Below are 23,863 nucleotides of genomic sequence, written 5' to 3' on the forward strand. Positions count from 1 at the left end.
ATGATTGTCGAATGATGATCCATCAGGGGTCCTTATATATGATATTCCTACTCGTGATGAAGATGTAACCTTTGACGAATGCTAGTATTTCTCCACCACCCTATTACGATTCAAAACAACCAGAATCAAGTGCCCTAATTGTTCCGAAGGCTATTGTTAACAAATTTTTCATTTTTATGCTCACAAAAAGTCCCAATTTTCCCTTCCATTTTTTATGAAAGGCCTGAACTTACAACATATAGCTAGAGCCAAAGTAAATCCTAATTACGGTCATTCTCAAGAATGCATGCAATTTGTTAAGCAAAATCATTGACCTTTTTCTCTTGCGGTTCCAGAAAACTATCGTACACACACTATATTGCCAGTACCCTTCTCTCAAAACAATTCAGCAATCACAATTTTGCCCTAATCTTATTGATTTACGATCTAAGATTTGTTTTTCACTCTACACATGTTCACGGGAACTATGAAATTTCGAACCTATGTTCCTCACATGTTCGAGTTGTGACATAGTATCATATAAAGTAATCATTACTCAAACTTCATAGCTTGGCATCTTCTAAATCTTTATTTTCTAAACTTGTTGCTGACTTCAAGAATTTGTCAATATCCCTGGAGTCCGAGCTTCCATGTCTGAGGTGGAACCACTTCCTCTGTGCTTTTGGCTTTCTGTCACTGATGGCAATTGCAATGTCATTGGGGAAGAGGTCTTGAAGCACAAAGGCATGTAAGACGGTTACTATGAGGAGAATAGTGACTATGATTGTGGCAACGACTGATAGTATGACAGCCATTGCTTGTGTTACCACATTCGTGACTTCGTTCGAGTACCTGATGGTTGCAATGGCAGCACCAGTCATTGGGAAAGTATATGCCCACCATGCCAATGAAAACCTATAAAATCAAATGTAAATGAATGCTAGAAAACTGAAGTATAAATGATGTATTATTTTAGACAGAAATGAATGGAAATGACATCTTACTTAAATCCGCTGAAGAAATTAACCCGAACTGCCTGTACAAGCAGCAAAGAAGGATGAAAAAAAATTAGAAAACCTAGTCTTAATAAAATGAATGAATTGATTGTCAAAATTGTCTTGGTAATTCTAAAGCAGTGCATCTTAATTAGTTCAGGTAATACTTACCAGTGAGAGATAAAGGAACAACGCGATGAAGTACAAAATGCGTGAACCATAACCAAAGGAACCTTGGATTCTTGCCCATGCCATGGAAGCTACACTTGGTGCTGCAACAAAGAGAAAGAACACAGGATGGAGATCCTTTGGGATCACAGTTTCATTCGTCGGAAGCCTCTGATAGAGAGTTACAAATAAGACTAAGTAGTGAGCCATCCCAACACCAAAGAAAAATACCGGTCCTTCTTTTAGTCCCATTGACGCACCTAGTAATGCCCCCACAAAGTTCCCGACAATTGAGATATGGTTAACAGGATTGGCTACCTTTGAAAGCCTACGTTGGCCTCCGGACATCCATTGTCCATAGATTTTAAGCTCAAGGCATAAGATTGGGGTCATGAGAATGTACCAAAGAGCTGGATGCAGTTTGTTAGCAAATGAAGGTGGTACTCCAAGAGCTAAGAACAAGAGGGCTATCCATGGGGCAAAGAAGAAGTTGACACGGATTGGGTGGTAGTATTCACGACGAACTGCTTCAAAGTAAAGGGTCACCTTTAGAAGATAGATGCAGGCAACAACAACTAAAAGAGCAACTGAAATGCACCATAAAACTAGATTTGGTATTAAGTTTAAGTGGAGATATTTCGTGGAGGCAGAGGTAGGAATGGTCTTCCACAAAATAGCTTGGCTGCTAACACCAAGGCAAATGCTAAATGCGGAAACAGGATACCGCAGAAGAAATGGCCACTGTTTGTCTTCTGGAAGGAGTATTTTCTCGGAAGCCTGTTTGATCAAATTAAGATGCGGGATAAAAATGTGAAAAGCAAGGCAATATGAAACATTATTTGTAAATGTTGAAGAACATCAAGGACATTACCTTAAGGGTGTCTAACTCTGGCCCTTCAAGTGCATCAAAGTATCGGTCTGCAGGTAAACGTTCAACTTCTGCATTTTGCGCATTATCATTCTCCGTTTCAGTCTCCCTTGGTGTCTTTCCACGGAGTAGTGTCATCTGCCTTTCAAGTTTCCCGGACCATGTTTTGAAACTATCAAACCTCTTATCCTTCAACCTTTCAATGTTCGGATGATAAGAACAGTGTCCATTGATAGTCGCTTGCTCAATTGCAGCTCTTTTTGGCATTGGCTGGGAGTGAAATTTCACGCCTTTCGGCTGTTTGCTGCCGCTGATCTCAGTTGGGGAAGAAGAATTTGGAATTTCATTGTTGGAACTTGTTTCACCACCGAAGAGCATTCTTTTGCTGTTTTGTAAATGAATTTCCATTGGTGACGCTGGCATGCTAATAGAAATGGAATAAACCCTTTGATGATTTGGGAGTTTGGATTCATCAACTATGCTTTCTAAAGCAGCTATCTCAATTCCCTGCACATACAATTGGATACCAGAAGTTACTATACGATGAAATTGACACGAAAACAAAGTAGAGAAGTAAATCTTACACACGAAAAGAAGGTTTTCAATAAATTACTTCAGCTGGACTGATAGGTTGATGATCACTTGATTGTACAAATATACTCTCGTCAACATTATCAAATCCAACCACTTCATTTGATGATATATATTTGATAAGAGACGGAAGTTCCGGGGAATTCTGGTTTCCAGAATCCAGATTTTTGCTGTTCTCCATCATCACCGTTAAGAAATACAGCTGAAAACATTAAGAAATGCAGCTAAATGTGCAGTATATATAAACAGATGAGCACTGTTTTCTGGCGCAACAATTATACAATTTTTCAAATCTAGGCTGTCCCAGTCGAATTACCGTCCGACACATCATGTGGCTTGAAGGGGATATCACCTATTTTATATTAATTGTTTAACAAATACAGAAGACGATGAAAGTTGTGAGTACAACTTGTAATTTGTTAATTGCACTGCAATGAAAAATATACGCAAGTCAAACCAAAGCAGAAAACTACATGAAAGGAAACGTACATTCTTATACTACTGCTTCTCATAAGTGCTTTTCTATTAGAAGTGCATCGATCTTAAAAAACGAAAATATTTATTGAGAAAATACTTTAATTGCTTCTTAAAATAAGGACATAGCCTGTTTATTTCATTAAACACTTTAAACTGATTTTGTAACTTAAAATCACTTTTAATTTTTCTATTAAACATTATTAGAAGCAGTTTTAAACGCTTTTAATTATTTTAAAAATACTATTTGATATGAACATAATCCTTTTCTATTTATGTTTCATCGTCGGTCAACCACTCTGGAATAAAATTGCAAATTTGCAAGGCTAAGTTACAAAACATCAGAATATCAACAGCTGTTAGTCAGATGTTAATGCTAAAAAAGGGGCCGTACAAGTAGAAGAAGCAGTCCCCACATACAGCTAGAACAACAAGATTAACATTAGTTTAGTACTGAAAATTACTGAATATCTGGGGACTGATAGGTACTAATATTTGGTGACTGATAATTGCCTTGGCATATTCTTAAAAAAAATTCAAACATGGTTGCCAATACAATCCTGAAAATTGGGACTTTTTAATTAAGTACTAATTAATACAGCTAAGCTTACATTATAAAATTATTACATCTAAACCTGTAGCAATCCGATAACTTGTCTTAATGTGTAATTTTGTTCGTCTGATTTCCTGGCCCTTGCGTATGCCAGATTAAAAAAATAAAAAATACAGCTAAATCCGGGAAATCATGAGATATCCTCTTATAGGGTTATTCCACCTTGCATGCATACTCCATCTGAAAACTAAGAACTAATCCCAAAGTCAACTGAAAATTGCAGCGATAAGCTGCAGTGTGACTCAGCGAAGATGGCAGAGATGGCAACAATTCGCGAAGGTCTCCGGGCATGCTGTAGGGAAGAAGTGCAGGACTTAATCATTGACTCTGATGCGCATGAGGTGATTCGCGTACTGAATAAGGAGATGAAACCAGATGCTATTGCGGAAGGTTTAGTTGATGATATTTGGATGTTGAGTGAATGCGTTCGTTCCATAGAGTTTTTGTTCTCGCCGAGAGAAGGCAATCGAGCAGCACACTCGTGGTGGACTTTGTTTTTAAAGAGGGAGGCTCGTTCGAGTGGGATTGTATTGGTCCTCTTTTTATGTTTAATACTTTAGTTGGGGATCTAAACCTTTCGATTCGAAGTTAATATTATTTATCTCTTTGAGAAAAAAAAGTCAAATAAAATAAAATAAAACTGATCCCAGATTTTATGCCCAAAGAGAAATAGAGGCCACTGAATCTGGTAACTGACCCAAAGTTAAACAAGCAATGGGAATGAAAAAAAAAAAGAAAAAATGGATTCTTTTCATGACTTACCTAAAATTCGTAATGGATAAACTCAATTTCAGGAATTTGATTAATTAGGGGAGGAGATGTTAATCTAATTACCTTTTTGAAGAAAGTTGAGGTTTCATCATAAAATCATTTATTAATCTGGGGAGTAGTCCAACTTACTTATAACTTCATGCAAGGTGTCTTCTCCTATCAATGCGTGATTCATTCTCAATGCGCCCCTTCACGTGTGATGAATTTTCAAGCCTAATACGTGGACAACACAATGAAGTAACATGAAACACGTGTGGGCGTTTGACTTTACACGTAGGACAACCTACTCTCATACCATGAAAAAAGTTGGGATTCTACCATAAAACCAATTGGCAATATGGGGGGGAGTAGCCTAACCTCTTATAAGTTGCAAGGTTCCTCCTCTCATCAATGTGAGATTCATTCTCAACACGCCCCCTCACGTGTGACAAATTTTCAAGCCAAACACGTGGACAACATGATTTAGCTAATGTGGAGCACGTGTGGCCATTGGGCTTCACACATCGGCCAATCTGCTCTAATACCATGAAAAAAGTTGAGGTTCCACCATAAAACTAATTGTCAACATGGGGGTAACCCAATGTACTGACAAGCTCATGCAAGGTCCCTCCTCCTATCATTGTGAGATTCATTCTCAACACTTTCCTTACCTTTTCTCATTCCGAAGTTATCCAATTCCTTATTCCTCTATTAGTGATAATTAAATAAGCCCTTAGTTTAAACTCGAATATCACTTGTATAAAAAATGAAAAACCATAGATCCTTTTATTTTTTTCAGCTAATTACATTTTACACCATGGCATCTCGATGCAAGTTTCTCTCTGAAGTTTGGGGTTGCATCTCAAAATGGGTCACGATCTTGACAGCTTCTGAATCGTTGTTCTCGTAGCCATTTACGTGGAACCACTTCTTGTTAGGGTTTGGCTTTCTGTCACTAATGGCAATTGCAATGTCATTAGGGAAGAGGTTTTGAAGCACTAAGCCATGCAAGATTGTTGTTATGAGAAGAGCAATGACTGTGATTATGGCAATGAGAGAGAGTATGACAGCCAGAGCTTGTGTTACCACATTTGTGACTTCATCTGAATACTTGATGGTTGCAATGGCAGCACCAGTCATTGGGAAAGTATAAGCCCACCATGCCATAGAAAACCTATGAAAACACAAATGCAAATAAATGTGATCAGAAAAATATCCAAGTCCAAAAATTACAAAATTTGGATTCAGTTTAGAATGAAAGCGATATCTTACTTAAATCCTCGGAAATAATTAACCCGGACTACCTATAAGAGCACGAAAAGCCAAAAGTTACAAATTAATACTCAATACTAGCCAGGCTTAACAAAATGGACATGATCAGATCTTAGTTCAGGTTATATATACTTGCCAGTGAGAGATAAAGGAACAAGGAAATGAAGTACGCAATCCGCGAGCCATGATCAAAGGAGCCTTGGATTTTTGCCCATGCTACTGAAGCTATACTTGGTGCTGCAACAAAGAGAAAGAACACAGGATGGAGTTCTTTTGGGATCACGGTATCATTTGTTGGAAGTCTTTGGTAGAGAGTAACAAATAATACAATGTAGTGAACAAACCCTATAGCAAAGAAGAATATTGGTCCTTCTTGTAGTCCCATTGATGCACCAAGCAACGCCCCCACAAAGTTCCCAGCTATTGCGAGATGGTTGAAAGGATTTGCCACCTTTGAAAGCCTACGCTGGCCTCCGAACATCCACTGTCCATAGATTTTAAGCTCAAGACATAGAAGCGGAGTCATAAGAATGTACCAAAGAGATGGATGCAGGTTGTTAGCAAATGAAGGTGGCACTCCAAGAGCTAAGAACAAGAGGGCTATCCATGGAGCAAAGAAGAAATTGATACGGATTGGATGGTGGTACTCACGGCGAACTGCTTCAAAGTAAAGGGCTACTTTTACAAGGTAGATGCAAGAAACAATAGCTAAAAGGACAACTGAAATGCACCACAAAACTATATTTATTGTTAAGCTCAAGTGGAGAAATTTCATTGAGGCAGAGGTAGGCAGGGCCTTCCACAAAATTGCTTGGCTGCTAACGCCGAGGCAGATGCTAAACGAAGAAACTGGATACCGAAGAAGAAATGGCCACTGTTTGTCTTCCGGAAGCAGTATTTCCTCTGAAGGCTGTTAAATCAAAAGTTGAGAGGAAAAATATAAATGTTAGCTTCAAAGGAGAACAACCAAAATCATATAAAAGACAACAATATCAAAATGTTGCAAGTATTTAATAGGAACATAACACAAAAGACAGATTACCCTAAGAGTATCCAACTCTGGCCCTTCCAATGCATCAAAGTATCGGTCTGCAGGTAAACGCTCGATTTCTTCAATTTTCCCATTAACATTCTCAGATTCAGTTTCCCCCGGTCTATTTCCATGGAGAAGCGTTATCTTCCTGTCGAGTTTTCTGGACCATGTTTTGAAAGTATCAAATCTCTTATCTTTCAAACTTTCAATACTCGGGTGAGAAGGGAAATGCCCAGTGTTCATTTCCTCTTCAAATCCAGAGCTTTTTTCCATTGGCTGAAGGTGAAATTTTGCTGTCTTCGGCAGTGTGCTGCTGCTAGCACCTTTAAGTGTGGCAGAAGAAGCTGGGATTCCACCGATGAAGAGATTTCTTTTTTTGTTCTGCAAATGGATTTCCTCTGGTGATGTTGGCATGCTAATAGCAACAGAATGCGCAGGTTCATCGGATCTAATCTCCTTAGCATCACCAAAGCCAACCTCTTCATTTGATGGTATATACTTGATGAGACATGGAAGTTCAAGGGATTTCTGTTTTCCAGAATTCATATTTTTGTTATTTTTCATCATAAAAATTTGCAGCACAAATTGTTAGGTGCATCAGAAACTGCCATATTAAGTCGAACAATTTACCAACGTTTGCATATGGTGACAGTCCTAATCGATGTCATGAATCACTCACGATTAATCGAAAAAAATATGCAATATAATCAAACCACCGAAAGTTACATTAGTGTGAATTGTGAAGATATTTTCAAAAGTTTTTTGTGGTGGATCATGTATGTTGCAAAGATATTTTCAAAACTATTTTTCTGTGGTTGATGTACATATCTTACATGTTATATTAATTGTGGATGAATATGCTACTTTATGACTATTTTCAAAATTTCATACATACTTGATTAGCTTTTTTTTCTTTGTCGAACTTTATACATATTTTCTATGTTTTGCTACTTGCTGAATTAGTATTAAAACCTTTTGTTATAATTAAATATTAAGCTCATTATTTATGTAAATTAAACATAAAGTCTTTCATTTATAAATAAGAGAAAATGCCACTAAGACTGGTACTAGCTAGTGATCTCAACTTACTGGGCATGTTTGCTTTTGGGTTAGTGCTCTCAACTAATTCGGCCTGATTCAATATTATTGTTCCCAACTCAATTGGCCCAATTCAACATCGGCATTTATTTTGGGTCAATATTGCGAACATAGAACTTATACCGGAGGGCTATGTGAAATTGTGAATCTTAATGCTTAGCCTAGCTAAAAATAAGAGCTCCTAGAACTTATACCGGAGTCCTATCTGAAATTTTCATGCTCGGTTCGGATCAGATCATAAATGTTGCTACAAGTTCACATTTTAGCCTTCATGTGTGGCCAGAGGAGGCTGAAATACCCTGTGACTCTTCCCGACCTCTGAAAGAGTGGACCCATAAACTGATCCATTTAAAAAAAAAAATAAAAAAAAGTACTATGTTTGGCTTCTATCGCAATCAATTGCTCCCTAATCTTACCTAAGCTTCTAATCTCAACTCTTCAAAAAATTCAATGGTCACGACTCACAATTGAATGTTAATCTTTTCATAATGCATTGACATTTTAAAATTTTCTTTTCCAATCTTGAAATTAGTTTTACGCATTTTGATATATGGTTCAGGGCCATGGTACTTGGGTGAACTCTATTTCATTGAGTACTGAATATGCTCGTCGTATGGGAGCCTTTAACACACTTGCAAGCAATATTCATCTCCGGAGGAAATGAAGAAGGTTATTTTTTTATTGTTTTGCTTACAGTTGCATTTGTTTTCCTTGTTCCGTCGAAGTTTCTAAAAAATAGAAAAAGAAAATAATTGAAACGTTACCGATTACCCCATGGTCTATACGTAACATTTTTGCTTTTGCTCCAATGCTCTCCACTCACTTGGCACAATTCAATATAAGCATGAATTTCCCATCCCCACAAACATAGAAGTAACAAAATTTACTCTTTCGTGCTTTCCCTAGCTAAAAATTAGAAGGTTACAAGCTTCGTCTAGAGAGCATAATCTTGTGGATCATCGGGCAAGTGTATACTTATGTGTGTCATGACAGAACTTCTTCGTCTGGTGGAGAGCACAGTAGGAAATCTTCATGCTTTGGTACCATGTAGATATCTTAAAAATGCATTATATTGTATTGATATCACAAGGTACATATATATACAAGTCTATAACTTGGGGCTCGAAGAACATAAAATCCATAAGAATTACAAAACCTAGTCAAATAAAATCGTAACCGGATTTTCCTACCCTAACAATGCCCATCAAGTTCTTTCCAATGTTAGTACAATGGGGTAGAAGCTACTGGAGAGGGAAGCCAACAATTGCTACTTTTATAGTAGGCCATTCGACATGTTGCCATTTTCCTTTTGGGTGTGGGGGCTAACGACATTATGTTTTATTGATTAAACAAGATTAAAGATGATCTGATTAGTGGTGTGGTATTCTAACGTGACAGAATCTCAAGAATATTGCCAGGATCTTCTTCTTTTTTGTCCTTTTGTTGGTCATGTTTAATCAACATTTTCTTTTAAACTGTATAAAAGATTGCGCAATCTAATTAAAATCCAGTTAATCCTCGGTTTTGGTCCAGGCCTACCCCAAGACTTGACCTTATTTTCCCCCAGTTTTTTGCTCATTGCAATAGAAAGATCGACCTCCCCCACCCCACCCCCCCCCCCCCCCCCCCCCCCCCCGCCCCCGCGGCGAAAAAAAGAGGATCAGGGTTAGTTTCCAAGCACCTTTGTTCTTGAGAATAAAACCCTAACCAAGATTCTTTATTTTACGACTATTTTATGAACAATCAAACGGTTTAATTTGGCCCTACTTTTTTGGAACCAAGGCTTCGTGGACATTTGTTAAGCTACCTGAATCGGAGGCACAAGAGTGGGAATTTCTTGTGAATCTTTTACTTTGTGGGACTAGTACTGGACTGCTGCGCTTGGCATAAGTTTAGTGGTCAAATTGCATCCTTATATTTCTTTTCCTAAACAAATGATTTCTTCCCCACCAAGCACTAGCTAGTCAGCACTATAAGAAGCCAATGAAACATATATCCGAGGCAATTTATCAGTTATATATACCATGCCCAATTAATATATATGTAAACCACTAAACCCTACATGTGTAAAGTATCAACCAAAATGTTGTCACATCAATCTTTGTTACCACTAATTCATTAATGCATTTCGATGACCTAATTAAAAACAGGGATTTAGAGTCGATCATGCAAGACACAATTGAGAAAGTGACACAATTTTCAGTGATTTTGCATCCAACAGGTACCTAGCTACGATCAAGGAAGTGGTAGACACAGTCCCAAACAAATGATATAATATAAATAAAAAAATTAGTTATCAACTCAGGATATGAAGGTATGTTTTGTATCGAAAATTTGTCAAACCTTGCATGTGTTTATAAGAGAGTTGGAAATTTGTCAACCTGCTCTAATATACCATGAAGGATGTTGATGTTCTACCTTAAAGATAATTGACAATATAATAGTAATTTAACTCTTTATAAGCCCTTACAAGGTTTAGTTCTTAGCTCATTTTGGACTTTTTGCCTTTAAATTTCTATATATGTATTTGCCACTTTTTAACGGGCTCTCAGAATAAAAAGTGTTGATCCACATTTGTTTGTTTAGTCTCGCTCTTTATCTTGAGAGCCAATAGTGTTGATGGTCGTTTTCTCCTTGTTTACGAAAGAGAAAGACCATCAAACTTCATACAATAAGGAAAACGATAGATCGAAGCAGTGTGAAAGGGTTGAAAATTCACGGAAGTAACATCTCTTAGTTGAAAGCTACAACTGCAACTTGGCATGGAAATAGGAAAGCATATTGTCCTAACATAACCTGATAACGACGGCTTTACTGCATGGGTTTACTTCTCCCCTTTGCTTTTAGGGTGTGGCCCTGAAAATGCCGGGTCTACATTCGAGCACATAATCATGCACAGATGCACGCGAGCACACAGGAAGATGGCTAAAAGAATAGAATTTTATATTTAAAATAAGAAATAAAAATTGATAGTTAAGCTTGATGAAATATATATGGATTTGAATTCTTAGGGCTTTGCCTGCACCTTTTAGGGTTTTACTTTTAGGGTTTTTTCAAAAGTGAGATAGTTGTCATATTGTTGTTTGCCTCCCTTAATTTTAGACATGCTTAGGTCTTAAGTTCCATCTTTCTGTGTGGATGTGTCACTTGGCACCAGAAACAACAACAAAAAAACAGTCGGCATCTCCTGGCTGGGCCAACCTGGGCAAACTATTGGTCTACAATTTTTTTGTTATTTGTTTAATTAAGATTTATTAGGTCTTACACAGCCTGTGTGGGTCGGTTTTTGTGTGCCTTCTGAATCTCCACTCACATGCATAACACCCACCTTATTAATGCATGTTTAATTAGATCTAATTATGTGTAGTGCTTTCTCTAGTATGAAACTCTTTCATATGGAGGTCATATTACAATGTTTTGATTAATCATGTTTAATTTTATGACTTGTTTTGATTAATCCTGCTTTATATTATGAACTTGAGAACATGTCAAATCTTCATAACTCTCTCTCTCTCTCTCTCTCTCTCTCTCTCTAAAAGTTATTGTCTTATACACTAAACTAACCATGTGCTCGCACTTAAGTCCTACATCAACATCATTGTATACTGCTTTAGCTTTACCAACCCAAAGGCAAACTTGGGCCTCAAGAAAAGAAGTCTTATCATTTTTAATTCATCGCTATAAATTCCTATGGTAACACAGAATTTGTTTAGCTAGAATGATAGTGAAGGGAGTTGAAGTTTTACCCCAAAAGTAATTGGCAAATAAGAGGAGTGGTACAACTTTTTATAAGGACATGCAAGGTCCTTTAATTCCCAATTAGGATTCACTCTCTCGACACCCCTCACTGTTTGTGGCATTTAACGACTCACTACGTAAGTTAATTATCTATTTTATACTATAAAAGAAGTCAAAGTTTTGCCATAAAACAAATTAACTCTTTTGTAACATAATAACATATAAACTTTTACAATGAGTTATTTCTTCACATCCTCCGGGTGCAACCAATATCAAGGGGCAGAGGTAATGGTTTCATTATTGGCACGCACAGCAGCTGACGGATCTGCAATTCCATTGGCTAATGTTGGTGGAAGATCCAATTAACGTACACATGTATAAAGATCCAAGACTTCTCTAAATGGAAATATTATGTGTGTGCGCGCGTATGTGTGTGTGTGTATATATATATTATTGAGTCAAAAAGGCCCTTTAATTAGAGTGAAGTTTTCATTAGTATTATAAATTTTTTATTTGATTTTTGGTTGGGTAGCAGAATAGTTACTTAGCTGATTGGAAAGGCGACATGCAACAAAACATCAACAAGGAAAAGAAAGGAGTACACTTTGCTTTTTCATCGACAAGGAAAACAAGGGAGTACACTTTGACTGCTTTTTTCTAAAGTGAAAATTTGTGGATGCATAATTTTATTTTTTTACGCTTTCTGAAAATTATGATTGAGATCTCCGCAAATAAAATTATTTGAAAGATTATATATGCACAACCAACATGCATGGAATAGGAAAAACAAAAAGGTTTGGTGAATCATAACATCTCCTCTCAAAAGGGTATTGATTTCAGAATGATTTGTACAACAGAACTGAGAAGACTTGTATATACATCTCTGCTAAAAGATGTAGTCTCTGAGTAATTAGACAAACTAATTAACATCTACTTAACAAACTGTCAATAGCAATATTAGAATTGAACCTTTAATTACCATAGCTTGTTTTAGTTTTGAGTCAAATTCTAGATAAAATCAGTTGGATATATTTCCGTTTGGGGCCAAATAATGTTTATGTGGCCAACAAATATTTTGAAATACCTATATGCTGTCTCTCAGTGAGGACAACCATCACATCCGTTTGTAAGAGAGGTAAAGGAGTTTGAAGAATTATATGCATGGTTGAAAATTCTCCTCGCACAATCATGACTAGTTGATGAACTTCTCTACGCAAATTGCCAAATCATGAGAGAGAAAGCTGATAATTCACAAAAAAAAAAATTGGAGAAAAAGCCAATTAATTAACCTGTTGAATAATAAAAAAAGAAGAACAAAAGAATGTGTGTTGACCCGACCATGACCACCATAACTGCTAATTGTATATATATTTTTTTTGGTCTGTGCTAATTTTCCTTTTATATTGTTTGTTTTCTCTTAATTCTTTGCCAAAACCCTAATTTATAATGAAAGAAGCTTTTTGGGGCGTGGACCTGGACCTGTAGTGTGTGACTAAGTGAGTACTTGAGCAAAAAGTAGTTAAAAGCTAAAGTGGCATTGCGTGTAACCCACCAATGGAAATGTGGACAAAAGATTTGTGAACCAAAGCATGTGCAGCTGAGGTGTGAAAGCCCTCAAGGACCAAGAAGATACGATGGATACTCAAAGGAATCTCTGTGACTAGTCTTGTAATTTCAGATCATCTGTCTCATATATTATATACAGAGTATATACATTTTGCTTTTTTTGGCTATGACACATGTATTATTCATCAAATCTTACTTTAGTTTCTACATTCTATTTTGACTCATTTTATCACCTTCACTCTTTTCTTCTTTTTTCACTTTATCCCTTACACTCTATATATATTGTCTCACTTTAACACATGCATTCTTCCTCAATGTCTCACTTTATCCTACGTTGTCAAATAAGTTAAAAAGAGATGTTAATTGTGCTAATGTGGCATGGACAATTTAATCTTTTTAACTTTGTTAGTAAGACTTGCTCAAACCAGAGTTTGATTTTTCATATTAAGAAAAATAAAGAAAAAGAAAGTGATATAGGTAGAGATTCTCGTGGTAGAACCCTAGAATCTTTGCAAAAGGATCTGAAAACATTGAAATTGATTTGCGAATCTTGAAATTCAACATTCTCTTTTTATATTTCAACCTTCTCTTCTTATATTTTTCTCTTAATATGGAGAAATCAAATCCTAATTTGTGTTTAACCTACCTCCCATTACCCATGAGTTCCACGAACATTTCATGTATGTCAAAATAGTTAATGACTTTCTTAACTTATTTGGCGCAATAGGATAAAGTGGGACATTGAGGAAGAGTGTAAGTGTTAAAGTAAAACAATATAGAATATAGCTAGGGGGGTAAAGGGAGGATACAAAGGAAGAGTACAAATAACAAGTTGAGATAATATAAAATGTAGAGAGTAAAGTGAGAGACTGGATAAAGAGTAGAGGTGTTATACCTAATTAAAAATAAGCATATATATTTTGCCCTAAAACCATCGAGGAAAGATGCTCTAATATATAATGCATGTCTCAATTGATAAGTTAATGATAAGAGCTCTAACTTCTCACTTGCTCTTTCCGCGAAGCTTCTTATTGGCGACTGTATCTGTATGTGCAAGCAAGGTAAAAACCCTAAAAGCCATCCTTTTCTTTAGTTTTTAGTTCACACGATCACAAGTCACCGCCCTTGCCTGCATGCCTTCACATGGGAGAATTTGACGCCACAACATAATCCTTCATATTTTTATCAAGCTAGCTACAGTACATGGATCCCCACTCACCCATCAGTGCCATCACACAAAAAACCAGAAAATAAAGTTGTGAAGTATACAACAAGAAAAGTAGGACGGGCAGAAATTGTATGAAGGGTTCGAAGATTGACTGTTTTCTCTTCAAATATTAATTTTAACGATGAACAAAAGCTTATATGCATATATTCTTGAACACTGTTATTTCCGTTTTATCAAACTTGGACTTAATCACACTTGCTACAACTGTGTAAAATATCTATCCCTTGTTAAAAAAAAAAAAAAATTATCGTTTTTAAGTTTGTCTTAGCAAAAGTTATGTCAATTATATGGTTTGCGTTAGGGAATCTATGAAAATTGATGATTAAGCAACCATAATATCTCCAAATACTTAAATTGTATATAAACTCATAAAGGATTATCTATCAAAACCGTTTTAGGATTGTTAAGCTTGATTAGGGTTGTAACTTTTTTCTCCTTTTGAAACAACAATGTGTGGATTCGAAGTTAACAAAACGTATAACTTTTGTATTGTGGCAGCCGCCTCTTTTTAGTCATTTTGCACTTTCTGTAGTGGCAGCAATACTATTGAAACCAAAATATTTCTTCAAAAGAACGACGAAACGTGCAAATTACCTTTTTGAGTCATGTGCTTTCTAAAGTAGTGATCGAAAGTAAAAAAATATAAAAATGAAAACCCTACAAAAAGTAATTGAATAAGAAACAATAATATTCAGAGTCCAAGATAAATAATAATATCTTGGATTATAATAACTATTTTTTCAATTACCGACGTTACGTGCCTATAAAGATTTTTTACTTGTGTTTGAGAAATGAGTAAATAAAAATGATTTTAACGTTAACTTGTATCGGACGTATCTTTTACCAATTTGTTTGAATGCTCCATTAATTTACGGTTTCTAGCGGATTTCAATTTTACAAATTGCAAAGAAACATAATTTGCAAAGAGGTATATTTGATTCTACATATGACAATTTATGAAGTAATTCTTATAGGATGAGTCAGTCCAAGTTACAACGGGGGTGTACAATTTCCTTCTAAATATTGTGGCCAATTTGCTAAACCAAGATCACCTACACCAAATGGGAACATTTTAATTCCTTCAATCTGTTTCTAAAACAACTAGATTAACTGATAGCTAGGATCCTTAATTAGCAATAGGACAACGGAAAAACAAAGAGGAAGACTCTTTGTCAATCAGTCTTCCCATTTCTCCCTCGTCCCCGCTGTTCTTCATTTGTGGATGACTACATAAAAACCGTATATTAGTAAGTTCAATTTGCAGTTTAAATGAGTGGATGAAAGAAAAGCCGAATAGGCACTTATATATCCATCACTTAAAAGCAGATGAACCAAAAACTTAATGCAATTTTTAGGAGGTCTGGGTGGAGAGGAATCTGTAGTTTGCATGCTTTGAGTACACTCTCTTCCTGCAGTGGGATTTTGTTAGAAACCCTAAAAGAAAGAAATAAGCCAATAATAATACAAAATGATTCTTTTATCAAAAACTGAAATTGGAAGAATATAGGAATGGAGCATCTGGTGACATGCCTGTAAGTGAGAAGAAACTCAACCCTAATTTTTTTTTTTTTTAATAAACGATATTATTTATATTAACGCGGGGGAGGGGGATGGTCTCTCAATGGACTAGCAATAATGTGGTTTAAATTTATCTTTGGCGAGAATCAAACCTAATACCTTTCACTTATAATTAAATGAAAATGAATATTATTAAACCCTAGTACTAAATGGCAACTCAACCCTAAATTGCTCAAATGTTAAAGTATTTAATCGGCCAGACCTAACAAATAATAACTCAACCTTAATTTCTTACCATGCACCCTTCTTAAATAAATAAAATCAAGAGTTTCAGCCACTTAGTACTACAGTCTAGTGAAATTTCTCTTCACTTTATGTTACTTTTAGCTCAAATACTAAAGTATTTAATCCCCCAGACCTAACAAATTATAACATATCCTTAATTTCTTACCATGTACCCTTCCTAAATAAATAAAATCAAGAGTTTTAGCCACTTAGTACTATGATCTAGTGAAATTCCTCTTCACAGTGAGAAGTCTTATGTTTGATTCTTGACAAATGTGAATATGAACCACATTATTATGGCTAACACATTTTGAGGCTTAGCCCACTCCTCCACCTCTTAATGTAGATAATTAATGTCATTTGTTCAAAAAAAAAATCTAGAGTTTTAAGTAAATATCATTAAAAAGAAAGAAAGAAAATATAATTTTAATCCTCAAATAAATCTGTCATTACCATCAGATACCAATCCCCCACATTTATCACGAAAAATTGTCAGCACGAATGGAGAATTATTAAACTGCATACCATATACAAATAACAGAGATAATGTATATAGTTATTCGATCAAACCCATTAATATGGATATGCTAATTTTTTTTTTTTTTTTAAACAAGTACGATATTCATTGATACGAAAAAAGGAATACATACAAATTGGATGATAGAATGCATTTAGAATGGGCATTGATAAAAATCTTATCGGAGATTTCAACCCGGTGAAGGAAAAAAGCACGTTCCATACCAACAAATTCCATAAATTATAGGCGTTATATATATATATATATATATATATATATATATATATATATATATATATATATATATATATATATATATATATATAAAAGAAGTACATTTACTATAAGATCTCAACAAATATTCCAAAAAATTAATATTTGGCAGTTGAACTAGAGTACATCAAATTACTAAATTTGATTGAAATTATTAATGGACATTAATGTACAACCAAACGTGTCGATTAACAACTATATCATTGAGAACTTGAGGCCACACCAAGGTAGGTACAGTTGTATATGCCCAAGAAAATAATTGAGCATGTATCAAAAATAAGAAAATAGTAGAACATGGTTTTGTGTTGTTTAAGCCAGAAAAAGAAAATTATAATTGAAAAGGTTGTTGAACCCAACCAAATCACAACTCAGCTATACAGTTGCAAGATGCAAATTGCGAGTCCCATGCATGCTACCTGCTGACACAACTTAAAATATCCCTAAATTTTCTGTTTTGTTTTTGTCTGTAAAAATATGGATGCATTCTCATCATCCCACTCATCCACGATAGATTTTTTCGGTGTACTCCAAATAGTCGACGTGAAAACTTTACAGCCTCATCACGGTACACCACTAACATCATCCATATTATTTTAACTTAATCACTTATTATTAGGTATTGAGTTTTATTACAAAATACCTCGATGATATTAAAGTTGAAGGTTCCCATATATATTAGTTGTATTTTATTTTGTTATATGACCAATGTGGGATAAAATTCTCCAACAACACCACGTGACAAGTGCTTCCAATACATACAAAATTTTCTCCCCAACTACAAAACAAAGAATTAAATTGATTCTAGACAATATCTTGTTCTTGATAAATATTAAGTTTTGTAAACAATAAAGTAAATCTCCCACAACTATAAAATTTTAAAGAATAATTTTCTTTTATCTATCTACTTGTCATGTTCTAATTGATTCTCAGATTGCGAAACCCTTTGATGCCTTCTCCTATTACAAAGTTATTGGAGTTCTTTTACTAAACTATTGGGTTCGAAATATTTTTCTCTGGTATAATGTTATCAAGGGCTCGTACATGAAAAATCCTAAGAACAATATTAGTATAAAATTTGAGCAAAAGAGAAAAATAATTACTTTTAAAAGGAGAGGGGAAAAAAGCAAAATTGAAAAGTTAAAAGAAAAGAAAAGAAAGGAGGGAAAACTCACCAGAAAGAATTGGAGGTGACCGGTTAGTCAAAAAAAAACAAGCAGTACCAAAGGTGAAAAAAGAACGAAACTGTAAATTCCATCGTTTTCATCTGGTTTTTCTTTTCTTGGACGAGCATTTAACGTCCATTTGTAATAGGCATGCTATAAATAGCTGCAGAACAGAACCCCAAGAACATAAGTAATTCACAGCACAAACGTTGTATTCGGACGTGTGTTGTGTAACACATACATACGCACCCAAAGAAACACACAACAAATCTCTCTCTCTCCAAGTTTCCTTGATTGTCCAAAAAGAAATCCCACCAACCCTTCATGAATCTCTTCCCCATTCGTTGAATATCAATCTCGTTTGCTCTGTATCTAGCTTGAAAGTCCGGTGAAAAAGCGCCACCTTCGTTCTCTGCCGTGAAGGAGTTGGCGTTAGTTCAAAAGGGTTGGTGAAGGATGGAACAGAAGCACATTCTGCTGTCTGCTCTGAGTGTTGGGGTTGGGGTTGGGGTGGGGCTGGGATTGAGTTCGGGGCAGGCTGTGAGCAATTGGGTAAATGGTAATTGCTCGGCGGATGAGGTGACGGCGGAGCAGATTGAGCAGGAGTTGATGAGGCAGGTTGTGGATGGCAGAGACAGCAAAGTTACATTTGAGGAGTTTCCTTATTACCTAAGGTAAATTTGGAGAGTTTCTAACTCAATACCACAATTTTTACATCAATTTTATGAGCAGGATCACATGGAAGATGGGTGTGTTTTTATGTCTAATTTTCCTTGTATGTTATTAAAGTTCATATTTTCTTACTAATTTTGTAACAATACAATCCATAAATGCCAAGATTTTCTGCACAAGTTTTCATTTTTTATCTTCTTTCTCGGTAAAATTTTGTTCACATAAAATCTGCTTCCAGTTGAAACTAATTAAGTTGGATTATATCTGCCTTTAATATAATAGTTATACTAATTTTTCTGGATTTTTTTATTTTTTATTTTATTTTTTTATGATGAGTTTCCTCAGCTATGGATATTGTACTTCTGCAAAATTGCTATTGAATCCAATCTTTGCTTGTATGGATGTTGAGCCTTTTTTATTTGATATTTGATTCGTTTTTTAACTGTTTTATTTTTGGATCATATCTAACAATTTTTGTTTTGATGATGGCGATGTCAGAGAGAGAACTCGGATGTTGTTAACAAGTGCTGCATATGTTCATCTGAAGCACTCCGACTTGTCCAAGCACACCCGGAATCTTTCACCTGCAAGTAGAGCTATTTTGCTCTCAGGACCTGCAGGTATGCTACTTGAAAACGTTACCCGATTTTGGCATTTTCCGCTGAAATACTCATACCTTAACCTTTTCCTTAAGCTAATCCAATTCATCTCTTGTTTTCCAAAGAACTTTATCATCAAATGCTCGCCAAGGCTTTAGCGCATCACTTTGAGTCCAAGTTGCTGTTGCTGGATATAACTGATTTTTCGATCAGGGTAAATATTTGTAGTACAGCAGTACTATATCAGTCACCTTTACATGTTTACGTAAGTTAGATTTGGCTCGTAATACGGTAGTACTAAAAAATCTGAATTCTTCATGTTTGCAGATACAGAGTAAATACGGCTGTGCCAAAAGAGAATCAGTAAGCGTTCTCTGCTTCTTACTGAGGAACTAATCGTGTTTTTTCTTTTCCAGAGTCTTAGCGTACATCTTAAGTTTAGCAAGTGATGAAACCTGGATCCAAATGTGGTGGGATGCTTTTTTGTTTAAACTCAATGTTATGCATTTCTGCACTTCATGTATCTTTGTCAATGTACTGCAATTTTATTGAAAGGAAAAGTTCGAATTTGCTCGATTCGATTTTTTTTGTTTCTTTCCTGATTCATTGCATTCTTTTTGTAGCATCATAAAAGGTCCATCTCAGAGGTGACATTGGAGCAGATGTCCAATTTGCTCGGTTCCTTCTCAATGCTCCCTTCAAGCAGGGACACTAAAGGTACGAAAGGAAATATGGCTATATCTTTTCGTTAAAGCTCCTCTGATCAACATGTCCTCGGTTCAGTGACTATTGGTAATGTCCACGCTTCACTGGTATTATAACTAATTGTTTTTTTACAGGTGCATTATGTTGGCAAAGTAGTTCTTCTGATCTCAAATCAAGGTACAGTATTGGGTGATTGATTCTTGTATCAAATGTGCCGGTGTTTATGAAATGTCCCGTTTCTAAAACACTGCTATCTTATACCCGCAGGGGCACAGAAGGGCCAACTCGAACGCTTCAAAGAAATGCCTCTTCTGCATCTGATATGAGTAGCATCAGTTCCAAATCTGCTTCGCCAAGCTCAGGTTTGTTCCTACAGAAAAATACTGGCTTTTTAAGAACGTAATTTGTGCATTAGTTATGAGTGGAATTGCTTTAAATTTATACTTATCATTCTGTAATTCTTTCGTATTTTTTCAGCTCCTCTCAAGCGCGTGAACAACTGGTGTTTCGATGAGAAACTTTTTCTGCAGTCACTTTACAAGGTAATATCTTTTCTTTTGGTTAGATACAAGGTAAGATTGCTTGAAAATGTTAGTAAAGTACTAATAGGCATTCATATTATTTCTTGTACAGGTCTTATCTTCAATGTCCGAAACTGGTTCCATCATCTTATGCCTCAGGGACGTGGAGAAGCTTTTTCTCCAATCACGGCGGTTTTACAATTTGTTCAACAAAATGTTGAAGAGACTTTCAGGGTCAGTGTTGATACTTGGTTCCAGAACGGTAGACACTGAAGATGATTGCAAAGAAGTCGACGAGAAGCTTGCTGCTTTGTTCCCCTACAATATTGAGATCAGTCCCCCGGAAGATGAGACTCATCTTGTCAGCTGGAAAGCTCAACTGGAAGAAGACATGAAGATGATCCAATTTCATGACAACAAAAATCACATAGCTGAGGTGCTTGCGGCGAATGATCTTGAATGTGATGATCTTGGTTCAATCTGCCACGCAGACACAATGGTAGTCAGCAACTACATAGAAGAGATTGTGATTTCGGCAATATCTTATCATTTGATGCAAAACAAGGATCCAGAATATCGAAATGGAAAGCTTGTTATATCATCGACGAGGTAGATACCAAATTCTCAGTATCATAATTTCTTTGGTTATATTTCACTGCAAAACAGACTGTTTTATGATTTTATCTATCTAATTACGACTCTCAATCTGGAACAGTTTGTCCCATGGATTGAGTATATTCCAGGAGGGAAAATCTGGCGGGAAAGATTCTCTGAAACTGGAGACCAATGCCGATTCCAACAAGGTTTTTCTTCTACTTTCATTTCTAACCTCTTGATGTTTTACATTTTGAGTCGCGGATTAAATGGACCTGCTATTAACTTCTGATGACTTAATGGTTTACCATTTCTCTTAAATTTTAGGAAACTGAAGGGGAAGAGGCTGTCGGTGCAAAGTCTGAAACTGCAGCACCGGAAAACAAAGGTGAAGCTGAGAAGTCTGGTCCCGGGGTGAAGAAGGACAGCGAGAATCCACCTCCGCCAAAAGTAGTAAGTTCAAGTCCAATAATACTATCCACAAAATCCACATGGTTCCCAATGTCTATTTTTTTCAAATCTCCGTTGTCATATAAAAAATTCATGGTGTTTGTGCAGGAAGTGGCACCTGACAATGAATTTGAGAAGCGCATAAGGCCGGAGGTTATCCCTGCAAATGAGATTGGAGTCACATTTGCAGATATTGGTGCATTGGATGATATCAAAGAATCACTTCAGGAGTTGGTCATGCTGCCGCTTCGAAGACCAGACCTTTTCAAAGGTGGGCTTCTGAAGCCTTGCAGAGGCATATTGCTTTTCGGTCCTCCTGGCACTGGAAAAACAATGTTGGCAAAGGCCATAGCAAGTGAAGCAGGAGCAAGTTTCATCAACGTCTCGATGTCCACGATCACCTCAAAATGGTTTGGAGAAGATGAGAAGAACGTTCGAGCTCTCTTCACACTTGCAGCAAAGGTCTCCCCGACTATTATCTTCGTGGATGAGGTTGACAGCATGCTGGGGCAGCGAACCAGAGTTGGGGAGCATGAGGCCATGAGGAAGATTAAGAACGAGTTCATGACACACTGGGATGGACTTTTGACAAAGACCGGGGAGAGAATTCTTGTTCTCGCCGCAACCAACAGGCCATTTGACCTTGATGAGGCAATCATCAGGCGATTTGAGCGGAGGTAATGATCCACATTGTGTTAATTCAGATTTTTTTCTTCCTTCTTTTTAACTGTATGCTAATTCAAAATCTTTTTCTCTATTGAACAGAGTCATGGTTGGCCTTCCCTCAGTCGAGAACAGGGAAATGATCTTGAAAACTCTTCTTTCGAAAGAAAAGGTCGAAAATCTAGACTTTAAGGAGCTTGCTACCATGACGGAAGGATACAGCGGAAGCGATCTTAAGGTTAGTTTTCGAGTTAACAATATTAATAACCAACCTTAAATTGTGATCAGTATAACGAACTCACAAAACTAAATCCTGGAAAAACAGAACTTGTGCGTGACAGCAGCTTATCGACCAGTTAGGGAGCTTATACAACAGGAGAGGCAAAAGGATGTGGTAATTCGCTACCTTCACACTCTTCCTCTGCATCGGCATATTCTTATTGTTTTTCTTCCCAATTCTAGTAATGCTTAACGACTTTGATAAAACTCGGAACTACAGGAAAAGAAGAAGAAAGATGAAAAAGGAAAGGGCACAGAAGAAGCTTCAGAACCGAAAGAAGAAGAGAAAGAGGAGCACGTAATTACCCTGAGGGCCTTAAACATGGAAGATATGAGGCAGGCAAAGAATCAGGTAACAAATTTCACCTTCTTTTCGTACACTATCCACAAAACTATCATTTTTCGTTTGTTCTGCATGTATCTTTATGCATGTCTGTGGTTCGATGCAGGTTGCTGCGAGTTTCGCTTCAGAGGGATCAGTAATGAGCGAGCTGAAACAGTGGAATGAACTGTTTGGCGAGGGTGGCTCGAGGAAGAAGCAACAGCTAACTTACTTCCTGTAAAATATTAGTACACACGGGGAAGCCGGCATCTTAGGCACCAGTCATCAGCTTCATTCTTTGGGGAAGAATGTGAAGGTTTCGAGGAAGATGGAAACCCCACCTGAAAAGGCAACGATGTTCGACGGCTTGCAACTACGCGACGATCAATTAGAAGCGGCTACAGCTCTGAACCTCCGGCGAAGGAAAAACTTGCAGCACAAGGAACGTGTATATCAGTGTACAAAATGTAAGAGAGGGTGGGTTAACGGTATCCAATAGCCACAGTTATTTGGGATTTTTGAGTCTATGTTCTGTGAAAAATGTGTGTGGTGTTTGGAGATGCTTGTGAGATTTTCAGATTGGTGAGAGGAAACTTGGACTGAATTTAAACAGCATTTGTGCACATTGTTCTTAAATTGTGTAATTATTTGATAGTGCAATGCTCTTTATGCATGTAGAGTTTGCTTTATTTTTTCATTATATATATATACATATATGAAATGAAATTATCATTATGTGAAATTGCAAATCTATAACCAAATTGGATGTCTTATTAAAAACGAAAGTAGCACATACGCCTGACAGTTCCATCCAGAATTTAAATATCAAAATTAAGAACAAGAACATGAATTCCAAGGTGAGAGCCTCTTCATGTTTTAAACTTTCTTACTCCGCATTGTGTGATTAGTTTAGGACGCCATTACCTTAG

At 36.4% G+C, this 23,863-nt stretch overlaps 3 protein-coding genes across 3 annotated transcripts; 1 reads left to right on the plus strand and 2 right to left on the minus strand.

Moving 5' to 3' along the window:
* Nucleotides 1-348: 348 nt before the first annotated feature.
* On the minus strand, nucleotides 349-2,793 carry LOC137720552 (S-type anion channel SLAH2-like). The gene is made up of 5 exons (XM_068459635.1): nucleotides 2,624-2,793; nucleotides 2,014-2,517; nucleotides 1,146-1,919; nucleotides 984-1,015; nucleotides 349-894 (listed from the first exon to the last, which is right to left on the minus strand). The coding sequence occupies exons 1-5, from the start codon at nucleotides 2,783-2,785 to the stop codon at nucleotides 543-545; spliced, it is 1,824 nt and encodes a 607-aa protein (XP_068315736.1). The 5' UTR covers nucleotides 2,786-2,793; the 3' UTR covers nucleotides 349-542.
* A 2,419-nt stretch (nucleotides 2,794-5,212) lies between these two features.
* LOC137720551 (S-type anion channel SLAH2-like) lies at nucleotides 5,213-7,360 on the minus strand. Its single transcript, XM_068459634.1, has 4 exons — nucleotides 6,753-7,360; nucleotides 5,847-6,620; nucleotides 5,711-5,742; nucleotides 5,213-5,612 (listed from the first exon to the last, which is right to left on the minus strand). The coding sequence occupies exons 1-4, from the start codon at nucleotides 7,308-7,310 to the stop codon at nucleotides 5,249-5,251; spliced, it is 1,728 nt and encodes a 575-aa protein (XP_068315735.1). The 5' UTR covers nucleotides 7,311-7,360; the 3' UTR covers nucleotides 5,213-5,248.
* Nucleotides 7,361-18,333: 10,973 nt separating this feature from the next.
* On the plus strand, nucleotides 18,334-23,669 carry LOC137720139 (uncharacterized). Its single transcript, XM_068459149.1, has 16 exons — nucleotides 18,334-18,803; nucleotides 19,300-19,421; nucleotides 19,526-19,614; nucleotides 19,728-19,763; nucleotides 20,024-20,117; nucleotides 20,240-20,282; nucleotides 20,373-20,467; nucleotides 20,583-20,647; nucleotides 20,739-21,235; nucleotides 21,342-21,429; nucleotides 21,548-21,673; nucleotides 21,779-22,347; nucleotides 22,436-22,571; nucleotides 22,659-22,727; nucleotides 22,833-22,964; nucleotides 23,062-23,669. The coding sequence occupies exons 1-16, from the start codon at nucleotides 18,586-18,588 to the stop codon at nucleotides 23,173-23,175; spliced, it is 2,493 nt and encodes an 830-aa protein (XP_068315250.1). The 5' UTR covers nucleotides 18,334-18,585; the 3' UTR covers nucleotides 23,176-23,669.
* Nucleotides 23,670-23,863: the final 194 nt, after the last annotated feature.

This window comes from Pyrus communis, chromosome 16 (genome assembly GCF_963583255.1).
Source record: "Pyrus communis chromosome 16, drPyrComm1.1, whole genome shotgun sequence".
Lineage (NCBI taxonomy): Eukaryota > Viridiplantae > Streptophyta > Magnoliopsida > Rosales > Rosaceae > Pyrus > Pyrus communis.

What these genes read in the sequence shown, in the direction of transcription:
- LOC137720552 (XM_068459635.1), bottom strand. Translation starts at nt 2,785, where the DNA reads ATGATGGAGAACAGCAAAAATCTGGATTCTGGAAACCAGAATTCCCCG. An exon ending in TGTTCCTTTATCTCTCACTG is followed by an intron (nt 1,016 to 1,145) that starts GTAAGTATTACC and finishes CTGCTTGTACAG; the next exon opens with GCAGTTCGGGTTAATTTCTT. An exon ending in AATTTCTTCAGCGGATTTAA is followed by an intron (nt 895 to 983) that starts GTAAGATGTCAT and finishes TTGATTTTATAG; the next exon opens with GTTTTCATTGGCATGGTGGG.
- LOC137720551 (XM_068459634.1), bottom strand. Translation starts at nt 7,310, where the DNA reads ATGATGAAAAATAACAAAAATATGAATTCTGGAAAACAGAAATCCCTT. An exon ending in CAGAGTTGGATACTCTTAGG is followed by an intron (nt 6,621 to 6,752) that starts GTAATCTGTCTT and finishes TTGATTTAACAG; the next exon opens with CCTTCAGAGGAAATACTGCT. An exon ending in TGTTCCTTTATCTCTCACTG is followed by an intron (nt 5,743 to 5,846) that starts GCAAGTATATAT and finishes GTGCTCTTATAG; the next exon opens with GTAGTCCGGGTTAATTATTT.
- LOC137720139 (XM_068459149.1), top strand. Translation starts at nt 18,586, where the DNA reads ATGGAACAGAAGCACATTCTGCTGTCTGCTCTGAGTGTTGGGGTTGGG. An exon ending in ATCTGCTTCGCCAAGCTCAG is followed by an intron (nt 20,468 to 20,582) that starts GTTTGTTCCTAC and finishes GTATTTTTTCAG; the next exon opens with CTCCTCTCAAGCGCGTGAAC. An exon ending in TTCTGCAGTCACTTTACAAG is followed by an intron (nt 20,648 to 20,738) that starts GTAATATCTTTT and finishes TTTCTTGTACAG; the next exon opens with GTCTTATCTTCAATGTCCGA.